The sequence below is a fragment of the Excalfactoria chinensis genome, chromosome Z (genome assembly GCF_039878825.1).
Source record: "Excalfactoria chinensis isolate bCotChi1 chromosome Z, bCotChi1.hap2, whole genome shotgun sequence".
NCBI lineage: Eukaryota > Metazoa > Chordata > Aves > Galliformes > Phasianidae > Excalfactoria > Excalfactoria chinensis.
In genome coordinates, this window is record NC_092857.1 from 59,632,845 (window position 1) to 59,648,188 (window position 15,344).

The 15,344-nt window shown below is 39.9% G+C and overlaps 1 protein-coding gene across 2 annotated transcripts in view; it reads left to right on the forward strand.

The window, feature by feature from the left end:
• FBN2 (fibrillin 2) overlaps positions 1 to 15,344 on the forward strand; it is a 155,305-nt gene that overhangs the window by 41,111 nt on the left and 98,850 nt on the right. For both annotated transcript variants that reach the window (XM_072359077.1, XM_072359076.1), the window contains exon 7: positions 3,676 to 3,801. In XM_072359077.1, coding sequence (XP_072215178.1) covers positions 3,676 to 3,801 — 126 coding nt within the window. The remainder of the gene's footprint in view (positions 1 to 3,675; positions 3,802 to 15,344) is intronic.

Consider the following 15,344-nt stretch of genomic DNA (forward strand, 5'->3'; position numbering starts at 1 on the left):
CAGTTATGTGTGACGACTGTAAAGAGAGCCTGACACAAGAAGGCAAGCAGATATTTAAATCCATATATGAAAAAAAAAAGTCTGGGAGTTATGCATAGGTGAAAACCTCAATAACAGTAACACATATAACTTCAGAGATAATCTGTGAAGGGCAAAGGAGCCAAAGAAGAGCAAAAGTGGAATATTAGACCATTCAGGAGACACCTGTAGTCTAACCATGACAACTGCTATCTGGGAGTACCTCATTTAGTGAAATGTGAACTGAATTTGAACCATTGGTGTGCACTTGCAGCCCAGAAGGCCAATTGTACTGTGGGCTGCATTTACAGAGGGGTGGCAGCAGGGCAAGAGAGGGGATTGTCCCCCTTTGCTCTGCCCTTGTCAGGCCAGATCTGGAGTATTGTGTGCAGGCCTTTGGGCCTCCAAAACAAGAAGGATGTGGAGCTGTTGAAGCAGGTCTAGAGGAGGCTACAAAAAATGATCAGAGGGCTGGAGCACCTTTCTTACAGAGAGAGACTGAGGAAGGTGGGCTTGTTCAGTATGGAGAGGACTCTGGGAAGACCCCATAGGGGCCTTCTGGTCCTCAAAGGGGGCTTAATAACAAGAGGGAGACTTTTTACATGATGTGATAGTGCTAGGAGAAGGGATAATGGTTTTAATTAAAAGAGGGGAGATTTAGTTTAGAAGTTAGAAGGAAATTCTTTACTCAGAGGACGGTGAGGCCACTGGTAGAGGCTGCCCAGGGAAGCTGTGTGTGCCCATCACTGGAGATTGGATGGGGCTCAGTATAGTCTCAGTATAGTAGTGCTGGCTAGACCAGGCCTACCCAGTAACTACATAGCTTGCTATGAAAATAATGCCTCCTATTTATTTCAACTGAACACATACAGTCTTCAGACTGGTATGGGGCCTGACGTTACTGTCTGTTACCTGACTTAGGAGGTTATTCTTGATACATTCCAAGAGCCTCCTGGATTCGGTATAGCTTGTCATGATACTTTTCCAGCAGATGTCAGCAGAGGTGAAGTCCCCCAGTGGAAACAGAAGCCTGAGATCGCAATGCTTTGTAGAGATGGAGGAGGAAGTTTTCATCAACAGGCTCTGCTTCACCAATTGGCCTGTAGTAGATCCTAACCACAAGGCTTGCTTTATTGCCCCATTCACTATCTCTCATCCAGAGACTCTCAACTTACTTGTTGCTATTGTTCAGTGAATGTTCTTTGCGCTCTTTTCTATTCCTTCCTTGATGCAGAGGACAATGCCTCTGGCCCTCCTTCCTCACCTGTTGCTTCTGAACAACTTATGGCTGTCAATAGCCACACTGCAGTCACGGGAATCATCAGATTTCAGTGACAGTATACTCATTGTCATTGTATTAAATATATGTTGAAACAGTTAATGTGTAAGCCCTAAAAGATTAAGATTAAAATCAGCATAGAGAGGCAAGATAGCTGATATGATTCAATTATTTTTCAGCTTCCCGCCCTACATAATGAGACCACTTGTGTTTTTATCAATGGACAAGCGTTCTGCTTTGTAGCGTAATTCAGACTGGCTTTTCAGACCTCAGTAAAACTTGATGTTTATTTGTTCTTTTAAAACCGTGTGATTAATACTGAAAGAAATAAATGGGATCACTAAATCTTAAAATGCTGTTCTATTCAAGGCTTTAGTGGCGCCTTTTCTCTTTTGGGAAATTACTCATTTCCTGCTGTTACTAACATTAATTTATTATTACTTGACATCTTTTACTTACAAAACTGTAGAAGATACACAGTGATTATTTTTAGTCACTGATCTGCTGACACAGTTGGATTAATTTAAGTAAGCATTAATAAGTGACACAAGGCACACGCTTAACATGTGTCTTGAATGCCTTTTGAGGCCCAACAGTGAAAAGACAAGCACTATATTATTTTCACTCTTATTGGAGCTACTGGGTGGGATGGGTGTTATCAAGTGATTAAACTCACATTCTGTCTAGACATAGCTAAAATATGTCCAGATTCATTCAAGTATTTCACATGGGAAAAGTTTGCTTTCTGTACAAATTAAATTGCACCATGCACACTGCTTCCACAAAGATAATACCTCGAGTAAAGTCCTTAATCTGTTCGTAATCTCTCCTATGTTTGGACACTGTGCTGTATTAAATCAGCACAGATTAAGAAACGAAATGCAAACTTTCCTTGCAAATGTACCTAAAAGCAACTGTAGAGTAACAAAAACTGGGTTGTTATCTGAGAAAGTAGTATGTACTTACCAGGAGAGGCCCTTTGGAAGCCACGTGGCTGTCTTCACTGTGACCTGCGAAGGACATTTGCCTTTATTTTACTCTGTGGAAAATCAACAAGATCCACTGATTTTTAGCTCTTCTATAAAATAACAAACTTCGGAGAAAGATTACCTAAAACCAATTTCACAGAACTATTTCTGCAGGTTTGGGAGCAAAACTTACAAACCTGCTCTCTTCTGTAAACGTTTGGATTCACGTGAAATATTGTTGTGAAGGAATTGCTGCAGTTAATTACCTCAGAGCTCTGGTAGCTATAGGTTAACTCAGCTTTTAGTTAGCAAGAGCGAACCTAAATTTATGTGTATAAACATCAAGCATTAGACTGGAGTCAGTTCTCCCTTTCTTTGAGTGGGTAGAGTTCTACTGTTTGCTTTAGCACTGGTTATTACATAGCAGCCTCTAGGATCTTCCATGTTACATTAACAGCTCATAAGCACTTCTTGCACATTGATTCTTGTGATAGTTTTGCATAAAAATACTTACAGAAATATGTAATGTTTTATATGTAAACAAAAGAGAGTAGGAGGGAAAAAAGTGTTTGAATGGGGATCAGCACACACTAAAATACAACAGGAAATTACTAGAAGTAAGCTGTAGAACCAAAATGGTGAATACGTTTTCTAAGAGCATTTATTTAACACTGAAAGTTCAGCCTAAAGAAAACAATGAAATTCTAGCCTTACTTTAGTAAATGAAGTCTATGTGTAGGTTGTTTGCAGTGATGCTTGTCCTTGCTGAGTAGCACCTATTTTCTACTGACATCAGTAGTTTGATTTCTGTCCAGCAGGAATTATCACATCTTGTTAAAGTGGGCAATGAGATAGTCCATGTGTACAGATAGGAGTCCTTTCAAAATAAACATCTGTGTTTTGTAATAACCAGTATAAGGAACAAGCTTAGTTCGTGGGATACCAACTCTGAGTTGTATGTTATTTAAAAACCAAATAATTTAAGTCAATACATGGAAAGTTTTGAGTTTTATGGAATCAAAAACAACATGCATGGATGTGAGAATCGTAGTACTGTTGTTTTCCCTTACCCTCTGGTGATGCTGATGAAAAAAAATATACTGTCATTTGTTCTGGTTATTATTAAGAGTAATTTCAGAGATGTCTGTCATGATGTCACACAGAAGGTGGTGACGAACAGGAACGGGTTGCCCAAGGAGGTTGTGGTTGCCTCGTCCCTGAAGGCATTCAAGGCCAGGCTGGATGTGGCTCTGGGCAGCCTGGTTTGGTGGATGGTGACCCTGCGCATAGCAGGGGTGGGCTGAAACTGGATGATCATTGTGGTCCTTTTCAACCCAGGTCATTCCATGATTCTGTGATTAATTTTTTAATCTGATGTCAAATATTCTTTCTTTTTTTGTGTGTTTGTAGATGTTGATGAATGTCAGGCTATTCCTGGAGTCTGCCAAGGAGGAAACTGCATAAATACAGTAGGTTCCTACGAGTGCAAGTGTCCTGCTGGTCACAGGCAGAACGAGGCAACTCAAAAATGTGATGGTAAGTGATGTGCAACAGCATACCTAAAAAGTGGTTAAATAAAGCATTAGAGCACCTTGGTAATAGGAGCTATTTTGCTGTTTGTATTCTGTATTAATTTTTTTTTTAATGTCAGGCTCGTGTGGGAAACATCAGTGTTAATGCTGTTTCAGATTTTACGAGTGTTGGTAAAGAGTGAATCTGTGAGCCCTAAGTTGCAGTAGCTGAGTTATTTTGATTTTGTTTGTGTTCTCAAAATTGCCCTGAGTACTTTGATGCAATTAGTTATTGTCAGCCTACTGATTATGGCATGAAAAGCAGATGAGGTAATGAGTTTAAGAAATTTCTCCTGCATGTTTTATTATAAAGAAATGGACCACATTAATAAATATAGTTTGATAATTATAGACCATTTTTACTCAGTAAACATACTGATAAAATTGAAAGCAGATTTTCTGTGTACTTTAAAATAAGTTAATAGAAAACTGCTGAGTATTTTTGAGTTTGATGAAGAATTTACTGGAAGAAATTTGTAATCTTAAACTTTAGTCATTGGTCTCAACCTGATAGGTAAATATATCATTGTATTTAAGTTAAAGTGATAAAAGGACTACTTTTTCAAGGTGTTGGTTTGTGGCTGGGCAGCAATTCAAGTATGCTGATATGTTTCATTATGCTCCTATTCTGTTACAAACAGACACGTGGTTTGTAGCCTATGTCTGAAGTCAGATTTTTCTGTTTTTTGTTGTTTTTTTTTTTCCCTGCACTACAGAATTTAAAGAGACAATAAGTAATGTAATCAGTTTGAAAAACATATTTTTGTGTGTGTGAAAAGGTTGCAGCTGGTGTTATTGCAAATAATACTGAAGAGCAGATAAAATAAATATCCACAGATATTTTTCTCTGATTCTGTCCTTGTCTCACCTTTCAGTCATCTTCTCCTTTGATGCTGGCCAACTTGAATTTACGCTCTATGTACAGTGATATTCCCATCCTGTGCTATTTCAGGGAAGCCTGTGTATGTCTTCTCTAAGTCCCATGAGAAGCACTGGTAATACATAAAGCTGCAACCTCAGAAATAGAGCTCCGAAGGCTTTTCTTGCCATGTTTGTGGAGCAGTAAAAGCAACTTGTGTTCATGTATATATGTATGTATATTTATACTTAGCTGTAGGCAAGAGTGTGCTGGTAGTATCAGGAAGTGCTCAAAGACTTAGCTCTCTGCAGGGAGCAAAAAGGTTCACAGTGAAAGGAGCTCCCTTTGAATCATTTTGGAAGTATGGGAATACCAAGAACTTTACTGAGGCACTGGAAAAAAAAACAAACAACAAACTGCTGTTGAAATTGCTTGAATCTGTGACACCAACTCTTAAAATGAGTAATTTCCCTTTTATTTCTGTATTGGGTTAGTAGTGGCAGGAGAAGCAGCTGGCATTTCTGTGGCTTTGTGTCCCCCATCATTAGCCCCATAACATGTGTAACTCAGGAGAATTTCTGGTGAATTATAAATGAGGAAGCAGAGCATAGTGCCTCTTATATGATAATTGGAAGCTGGGAAGAACCACTGTCTTTGAGGAATTGCTTCCTGTTTTTCAGCTGAAGAAGCTCTTTACTAGTGACATTCGCTGCTTTGTATGGTCTTGCTCCAGCTTCACTAATCAGATCAGAGCATCTTTAAAAGCTCTTGCATATCAAAATGTGAGGAAAAAGTCTATCAACAGAGGAGCTGAAGCAGAACAATTCGGCAGATTCTCTTCAGAGTAGTGATGTTGTAAAACTATGCTAAATAAAAGAAAGTGTGATAGATGAATGCCAACAAAACGTAACGATGAAGATGCTTAGGAATAATCCGACATTTGTTCCTTCCTTCTTGCTTTTTCTTTTTTTTTTTTTAACTGATAATAATTGTTAATCGTATGAAAAGTTAATTGGCAACTAACATTGAAGAGTCTATGCAGTTTAGTTTATGACTTTAGGAAGTTGGGATGGATGGGCAGAGTGAGGTGGATCAAAAAGTGGGTGAACTGCCAATCCTAGAGCGTGGGGATCAGTAAAGCAAATTCTAGTCAGTAACTGTTGGGTCCATTCTTGTTTAGCAAACATATTAATTAATGATCTGGATGTAGAAAATGGGTGAGATAGTTCTTAAAGCACCTAGTAAGATTAGTCTGTCTGCATCTATAAGTTCTACTGATCAATTAGTTTTTTGCATTTTAATACTAATTTTGCCCAAATTTAATACTTAAATGAGAAAATGTACACGTAAGAAAAAATGCATACCTTCACAGGCACGTGTGTATAGGTAGGTTGAAATGTATTATCAATCACTGTTTTAACTCAGCAGATGGCGGAAGTGCAATTAATGTGTGATACAAGGGTTTTGGTTTGACTGAGTATGTGTGGTGAGTGAGAGAGGTGGAGTCAGCCCTGCTCTGTGCATTACCCTCCACAATGTACTGCTGTTGCCTGCACAGTTAAGTTGCTTGCATTCAACTAATAAAAAATATTGCTAAAAATCACATAATAATGTTAAAAGTATATGATCTTGTAGGACAACATTGCTAGCTGTCCAGGGCTGCATGCAGCTTGCAGACCAGGAGTGAATGTGCCTGTACAGTCTACCTTTAGTAAGTACAGCGAGGGAGGTGATCCTGCCCCTCTACACTGTGCTGATGAGACCTCACCTGGAGCACTGTGTCCAGTGTGGAGTATTTAGTGCAGGAGAGACATAGATCTGTGGGAGCACATCCAAAGGAGGCACACAGAAATTGCCCAAGGGATGGAACGCCTCTCTTATGAGGACAGGCTGAGGGAGCTGGGGCTGTTCAGCCTGGAGAAAAGAAGGCCCTGGGGCGACCTGTGAGCAGACTTTCAGTATCTACAGCAGGGCTGTAAAAATGGAAGGAGCACTGTTTGACTGTATCTGTGGTGACAGGATAAGGGGAAATGGTTTCAAAGAGGGGATATATAGACTGGATATAAGGAAAGTGTTTTTTGCAGTTAGGGTAGTGAGGCAGTGGTACAGGTTTCCCAGAGAAGTGGTGGAAGCCCCTTCTTTGAAGACTTTATTGCAGGTTGGACAAGGTTCTGAGCAAGCCAGCTGAGTTGTGGCCAGCCTCAGCCATTCCTTGATTCCCTGAACCTGTATTCCACCAGCTCAGAGCATTGGCACAATGAGCTGGATGGCTACCTAGACACATCTTAAATCTGACATCTATTTGACATGACTTATTTTGTTTAGTGTCTTAATGATGTCATTAGCTCCAAAGCAATGTACTTTTGTGACAACAGTTACACAGATTTTAGCAAGTGAGTGAATATCTGCTGCTTCCAATTTCTTTGAATAATGGGCCATTTTTACCATCAGTTCTGTGTTCCATGGGATATCAGTAAGTATAGATATTATGATTTTGAAAATTTCTGGCAACACTGTTTATCTTTTAGCAAAATTCAGGCTTAAGTTTACTGAGCATCTGGACATAAACTATCCAGATTCAGAAATATTTGTAATAATACCACCCAGTATAAACAACTATTAAAAAAATATATATCCCAAACAAGTGTGGAATGTTTTCCAGTTTGCAGCTGTGATGTCTCGCTCGGAAGAGTGGAATTGAAAATGTTAGAACTATAATCTGCTCACCATTTCAACAGTGAAAGAAAGACAGCTGTAACTGCTAAACAGATATTTAGTGTATTTGATTATGTAGGCAATATATGGGTTAGAAATGTGTGTTTTGTTGCTGATACTCATCCTGACTGCATGGTTTCAGTTGGGAAACTTTTCACTGGAAGGCTTTCACTCAGAATGGTGTTCTTTGAATTACAGCTGTTTATTTTGGCAGCAGTCTTTTATTTTGAAAATGTTTGGAATTTATTGCAACATTAAATATAACAATTATATTAAGGTTAGGGAGTCTCTTTCACATTTTTTTAAATTGATACTTACACTGTTTTTTATTAGAAATATACTTTTTAAAATCTTCCCAGTCATGATATATTTATTGCTAGTCAGTGATACGTGTAGACCAGTAGAGCAGTAGCAAATTATGACCAAGACAACTGCTGTACTATGAGTCCTAAAAGGAAAATGGTATGACTCTAATGTCTTCAATACTTGACCAGAACAAAGACAGCATTTGAACATCTGAAACAATCTACTGTTACCTATCTGTGCTTAATAAATTATGTCCCTGTTCAGATGATGTCTGTAATCTGCCCGTGATAGTGCTCGTGCTTTACTGCTGTTGTCTAAAAGATTTCCATGTGAAGGAGTCTGTAGCCTTCTCAGACAAAGATGAACTTTCACAGAGATTCAGAAAAGGCAGATCATTCAAACTTGTCACATCCAGACAATATTATGAAATGCTAACTATACTGATATGTGCCAGGTGGGTCCTAAATTTATTGTTCTAAAAGTGGACAGTTGCAAAATAAATTAGCAGTAAAATAAGTTGTATGTGTAAATACTGAATATTTGCAGGAGTGTGTAAGTCTCTAATAAGGCTTATTAGTCTGCAGAACACAAAATTTTATCTGTCTCCATTCAGGGCGAGTGTCAGAGTTCAAAACTAGACTAGGAAGTAAAAACTACCATAACATTAAGAACTGATAGACCAAATTCTTCATCTGAACCCCCCCAAAGAAACAGAAGAGTTTTTCATCCATCTTCTTCTGCAGGTACAGTGTTATGATGAAACTGATGCGACTGGACTAATGGAATTAAATGGAGATATGTATTGACCAGTATGTGTGGCTGGAGTTTACAGTGGGATCACAGAATCATAGGGGTTGGAAGGGACCTCCAGAGAACATCGAGTCCAACCCCCCTGCCAAAGTTGGTTCCTTACACCAGGTCGCACAGGTAGGCGTCCAGGCGGGTCTTGAATATCTCCAGAGGAGACTCCACCTGGGCAGCCTGTTCCAGTGCTCTGTCACCCTCACTGTAAAGAAGTTCTTGCTCACATTTGTGCAGAACTTCCTTTGCTCCAGTTTCTGGCCGTTTCCCCTTGTCCTGTCTCCACACACTGCTGAAAAGAGCCTGGCCTTGCCACTCTGCCCCCCACACCTCAGATATTTATAGACCTGGATCAGGTCCCCTCGAAGTCTCTTTTCTCAAGGCTAAACAGACCCAGTTCACTTAGACTTTCTTCATAGGGGAGATGCTCCAGGCTCTTCACCATATCTGTGGCCCTCCGCTGGACTCTTTCCAAGAGATCCCTGTCTTTTTTGTACTGGGGAGCCCAGAACTGGACACAGTACTCCAGATGAGAGTAGAGGGGGAGGATCACCTCCCTCGACCTGCTGGCTACGCTCTTTTTAATGCACCCCAGGATGCCATTGGCCTTTTTGGCCACGAGGGCACACTGCTGGCTCATGGCAAACCTGTCGTCCACCAGGACGCCCAGGTCCCTCTCAGCAGAGCTCCTCTCCAGCAGGTCTTCCCCCAGCCTGTACTGGTGCATGCAATTATTTCTCCCTAGGTGCAGGACTCTACACTTGCTTTTGTTAAACCTCATCCAGTTTCTTATTGCCCAGCTCCAGCCTGTCCAGGTCTTGCTAAATGGCAGCACAGCTTTTGGATGTGTCAGCCAATTCTCCCAACTTCGTGTCATCGGCAAACTTGCTGAAGGTGGCCGCTATCCCCTCATTAAGGTCATTGATGAAGATAGTGAACAAGACCGGACCCAGCACTGACCCCTGGAGAACACCGCTAGTTACAGGTCTCCAACCAGGCTCTGCCCCACCAACGATGACCCTCTGTGCTCTGCCAGTCAGCCAGTTCTCAACCCACCTCACTGTCCATTCATCTCTCCCACACTTCCTCAGCTTTATTATAAGGATGCTGTGGGAGACAGTAGCAAATGCCTTACTGAAATCAAGGTAGATTGCTCTCCCACATCCACCCTGCCAGTGACACTCCCACTGCTCTCCCACATCCACCCTGCCAGTGACATCATCATAGAAGGCTACCAGGTTGGTTGAGCATGACCTCCACTTGGTGAACCCACGCTGACTGTTCCTCATAACATCCTTTTCTTCCAAGTGTCTGGAGATGGCATCCAGCACAAGCTGTTCCATCACCTTTCCAGGGACAGAGGTGAGGCTGACGGGCCTGTAATTACCCAGGTCTTCCTTCTTGCGCTTTTTGAAGACTGGATTGACATTGGCTATCTATCCTCCAGTCTTTCCTCATTCTCCAAGACCTCTCAAAGATGATAGAGAGAGGTTCAGCAATCACTTCTGCCAGCTCCCTCAGCACCCGCAGATGCACCCCATCAGATCCCATGGATTTATGAATATTGGTGTTGCCTAGGCACTCATGGACCACCTCTTCCCTGACTAAAGGGAAGTCTTCCATTCCCCAGAGCCTCTCACTAACCTCTGGGGCCTGGGATTCCTGAGGGAAAGCTTTTTCACCAAGACAGAAGCAAAGAAGGCATTCAGTATCTCCTCCTTCTCAACATCCCCCATTACCAGAACACCCCCCTCACTTAGTAGGGGACCCACCTTCTCCCTAGTCTTCCTTTTACTGTTAACATACTTAAAAAAGCCTTTTTTATTATCCTTTATTATGGATGAATGACCTATCAGGGATGGTATAGGTTGTTTAGAGAATACATGAGAAATGGAGGGATATTGCCTTTCATACCAGAAAGCTGATTGAATGTAGGATTCTATTAAACAAAAGTCAGATTTGCTGCAAATGTTTTGATCAGAATGAGAGAAGGGAGTCAATAAAGGTAACATTGCAGTAAGGGTTATTTTTACTGGTCATCAGATGAGGATGGGAAGGTAGATGAAGTCTTCTTAAAGCAGTTCAAGGAAGACTGTAGGTAACACTCACTGATTCTTCAGGGAAAATCTCTGAAATCGGCCAGAATGGCAACACTGTGGGATGTGGACACAGGCTGTCCAAGAGGTTTATGGATTGTATCAGGGCCGATTTCTGAATGCAGATATCTCTTAGGTCTGTCAGGTGTTGCCATCTCTTGGAGCTTCGGCTCAGATACAAAAAGAAATGAGCTGGGAACATGAAAATCTGTGACAGCCTAGGAGAAGAAATAATAGAATTCTGAAGGGAGTAGGGAAGGAGAGCAGCAGATTACAGATCTTGGACTTCACAAGAAGACTGTGATTTATTCATAGCTGGTGGTTGGGATGCTCTTGGAAAGCTTCAAAGGAGCTCAAGAGAGCTGTTTGTTCTTTGAGAATATCTTATGCCAAATGTAAGCATGATCTGTCCCAGTGCTCACAAAAGCAAGTAAACTTGTCAAAAGAGTAGCATGGCTAAAAAGGGAACTTGTGACTGTTTTTTTAAGATAATACATCAGTTTGGTTTTTTTGCTTATTTGTTTCCAGCTCTTGCATAGAGGTAGGCTTTTCAGCCTTGTTTGCTATGTCACCAGATGTTGGCATGTTACCAGTATTCTGGAATGGCAGTGTTTGCAAGTAATTGCATGTATTTTTGTTGGCTAATTGTAGATCTGAGTTGTGTGTATGTTATTTTTCTCTGGCATTTGTGTTTTGATGCCAAAAGGAGGACTTGCTAAGTGTTACATTTCCTTCCTTCTGAAAAGGGTAATTAAAGTATTTGCAGTCTACTTCTTTAACTCATCTAAAGCTTTTCTTAATTGTTAAAAATGTTATTCAGCAGTTCTCCATATGACATACAGAGGAAAAAGTGAATGTATTTTTAACACATGTCTGCTTAAAAGTTTGTGGTACGTATAAGGCTATGCCAGCTAGAAGTGAAGCATCACCTGCAGTCTGGAACATTTGCTGTTTCATAGTCATATTGCAGTAATCAATGGATTTTCTTTTCCGGACTGATTGTGAGTCTACAGAAGGACAGGTCTAGCCTCTGGCTTTGTTTCTTCTAATACCCTGCCACTTCCCTCTGTGGCCCAAGCTAGGTACAAATTAGTTTGTAGCCACAGCTTCCCCACAGGAGATTATCTGTAGAACAGACCACAGTGCTTAGATTGTGCCATCTCTTTCTGTGATTTATAAACTACTGAAACTGTTAGTTGTCTGTTTCCCCTTGTTTCATAGCCAAGATGGCACTGTCAAAATGATACCAGGGTAATGCTATGCTTAGATAATGCCATGAATGCAGCAGAGAATAAAAGAAAAGCCATAGTTTTATTTCAGTTTTCTTTATTATTATTATTTTGTGAATGCTGTAAGAGTTCATAATCTCTCCACGAGAGATTTAAAGCATAAAATTATATCTATTCCTTCAAATTACTACACTTTAATTTAATGGGGGTAAGTGAAGTTGCACGGTTTGTAGGTGTGAAGCGGACCACTAGGAACGGTATAAGGTATTGGTCTCCTGTGAGTTATAACCTGTGTGCAGAGAAATGATTTAATAGAAACTGGATTGTTCAAAGGGAGAAGCTGAAATTTTGCACCAAATGTTCAGGCCTTTTTTTATCTAACAGTAGATCTTTCACTTAACAGGAAGGGGTTTGAGGTTCCCTGGTATATCCTTTGATCTGAAACATGCAGATGTACTTCGTGAGTTAAGTTTTTTTCTCCTGTTGTTGCTCCTGGAAACAGCAACTATTAAAGACTACATGAGAGTGATCATGTTTTGTTTTTTTTGTGCTATAATGGACATTGTTAGAGCTGTGCTATGCAATATTGCTTTGGTATTTGTTTGTATTATATTTGCCTAATATTCTCACATTGATTTCTTTTCTTAAAGGACCATTAAGGAGGCATATATTCACTATATAAGATGTATTTGTAGGTTCAGATTATAATTTACTGACACTGACCTTTCAGAAATTTATGACAATCCTACATCAGTAAATAGGGTTTAAAAGATTCCCAAAGTATGCAAGAACAACTCCTATGAGTAACTGTGTGTGTATGCCCCCACATGTAGAAATGAAACTAGGTAGCTTAGGCTATTTGGTAAAATATGGTCTTTAAAGTTAATCCTCTTCAGGGGTTACTATTACTATTTCTATTTATAAGTTCATTTATATTAGTGATTTATGGACTTTTGACAGGCAGTAGTCAGTGAGGGTCCTTCTATTATTAGACAATTCATAGAAGAGTTCAAGGTACAGAGGAGAAAAAATTAGCTTTTGATTGTTCTTGCTGATTTAAAAGGCAAACTTCTACTTATTCGCATGAGGGCTGCATCCTATTTTATTATACTGGTCCACAGTTTAGAGGCAGATGGTGGTATGGCAGTAGCGGCTGAACCTTCCTCCATGTGACGTCATGGGCCAACGTAAAAAAAATAGGTGGCATTACTTTCAGAGCAGCCCTTGTAGTCTTTCCATGAGGTTGAAGATATACTTCAAGTGATATTAGAGTAAGGGAGTCTTCTTGTATGATTATTGAATGACTCTGCCATCAGAAATGTGTCACTTTCCAGAAGTAAACTGTTCCTGCACAGTTCTTTTGTCCTGTTTATTGCCCTTCCGATGTGATGTTTTAGTTTCTATATGCATATACAGAAGGCAGTATTATGCTTTAGAAGACTTACAGGTTGTGAAAGACATTTGCATGAAAGGTCCCAACAAGGCATCCAGCGAGTTCTGGTTCTGTTTTGATTTATACACATTGTTCCATTACCATTAAACCGTATGGTAAGCAGCTCACGACGTTATATATATTGTCTTCAATATAGTAAAGTAATACAAGATTTCAGAGATTTCCTGGGGACTTTTTGCTTTTGACTTATACCATCATTTCAAATTCTGGAATCTCTATATTGGTTAACTATGAAGTCTTAGGGGAAAATATTTAAGTGTTTTGATTTAGCAGAAATTACATTTACTTTTGTACATGCCTGAATAGTTGTCTAAAATGTGGGGAATAGCTGTTATCATTTCATAACTATTTTAAAGCAAAATTTAAACTTCTGACATCCTTTGAAATGCTTGCAAGCCTTGTTAAAAAGGTGGAGTTTGTACTTTGATTTCCATCATGTGAAATAAGCAAGGATCTCAGGATTCATGTATGTGTAGAATAAGGTAGTTTGTGAAGATGTTGTCTGTGTGCTAAGTTGTCTTTTCTGCAGTCACTCTCAAAAATATGTGACTGAAGGGATGGGCAGGGTGCTTTGTTCACATTTACTTTACAAAGAACAGTTCTCACATTCTTTGTATCCTTGTGCAATACTCAGTTTTCCTTGCATTTCTTGAATGTCCCCCGTAGATTCATATCTAATGGGAGTTCATTATGTGTGGACCTTCCCACTCTGGGGAGTTACCTTTCTAATAATAGAGACCCTGAGTATGCCAGATCTTTTTGGCACACTTTATTTTCTTTTAGCTTTTAGTGTGGAGTATGTAATGGGGGTGGAAGCATGAGCGCAGATAAAAGCCTCCTAAAAAGTAACACTGGATAAAGTTTATTTCTCAGGTACTCATTAATCTCAAGGCTTTTTCTAGAGTGACAGGGTTTGGGGAAATGATGGTCTGTATAAAAGTGCAACAGAGTCCCAGGTATTTCACAGAGACAGAATCACACAGAATCACACAGAATTGTAGGGGTTGGAAGGGACCTCTAGAGATCATCGAGTCCAACCTCCCTGCCATAGCAGGCTCCCTACACAACGTCACACAGGTAGGTGTCCAGGCGGGTCTTGAATATCTCCAGAGAAGGAGACTCCACCACCTAATTCCTACTAGGAATGTGAAAAATCAGTGTCACCACAAGATAATTTCTGCCATATGCTTTTTCTAATGCTTCTCTGGCATTAGTTGACGTGACATTTGGGTTCATCAGTCTGGTTTATTTATTCAGTTAGTTCGTTTTCCAGTGTAAAAGAGACTGCATCCAGATCTTTACTAACAAGTTAAGCCATAACTTTTTACTTAGGACTACCTTTGGTGTGAAGCCGTGTAAAACCTCTGCCATCTTACCATTCCAACATAAAAATGTAGCTCATCTCAAGCCATTTAGAAGGTCAGGTTTGTTCTGTCATGTTTGCTTCTCATTTTTTAACCTCAGCCATGCTTCATCTTTGCTGGTAGTCAGTTAAAGCCAAAACAAATCTCACTAATTAGACTGCAACATATTCAAATATCTTACAATTTTGTCACAGTTTTGAAGTGAAGTGGTTACTTAAAGTGGCTCATTTGTAGAAATGATTATGACACAGTCTTTATTCTCATGCTGTTTTCCTTAATTTTATTTCTTCCATCCCAGCTTGCTCTGCTGTGCTTCACTTCTTCATCAGTACAGTCAGATTGCTGCCTTCCATTGCTTCTTGTTGCTTTATTTTACTTTGTTCTGGGACACTGCTCCATGCTCTTAGTCCTGGCTCTCAGTGCCCTACCATTCCTCACAATTTGCAATAGCAAATTCATCCACTTGATGCCATTTCGTTTTATGTGCGGTTGCAAAATTTTTCAGTGTTTAGGTGAGACCAGTGCTTTTGACTAATAGAAATGTTTGTATGGATAAAAAATACTTGAAGAAAATGTGTAAATGTGGCATTTTAAGTATACTTCTGAAGATTGTAGCCAAAATTCTCTCTTACACCTGAAGTATTAGAAGAAAGCCAGAAAGCTATTAGATGTGATGAATAATACT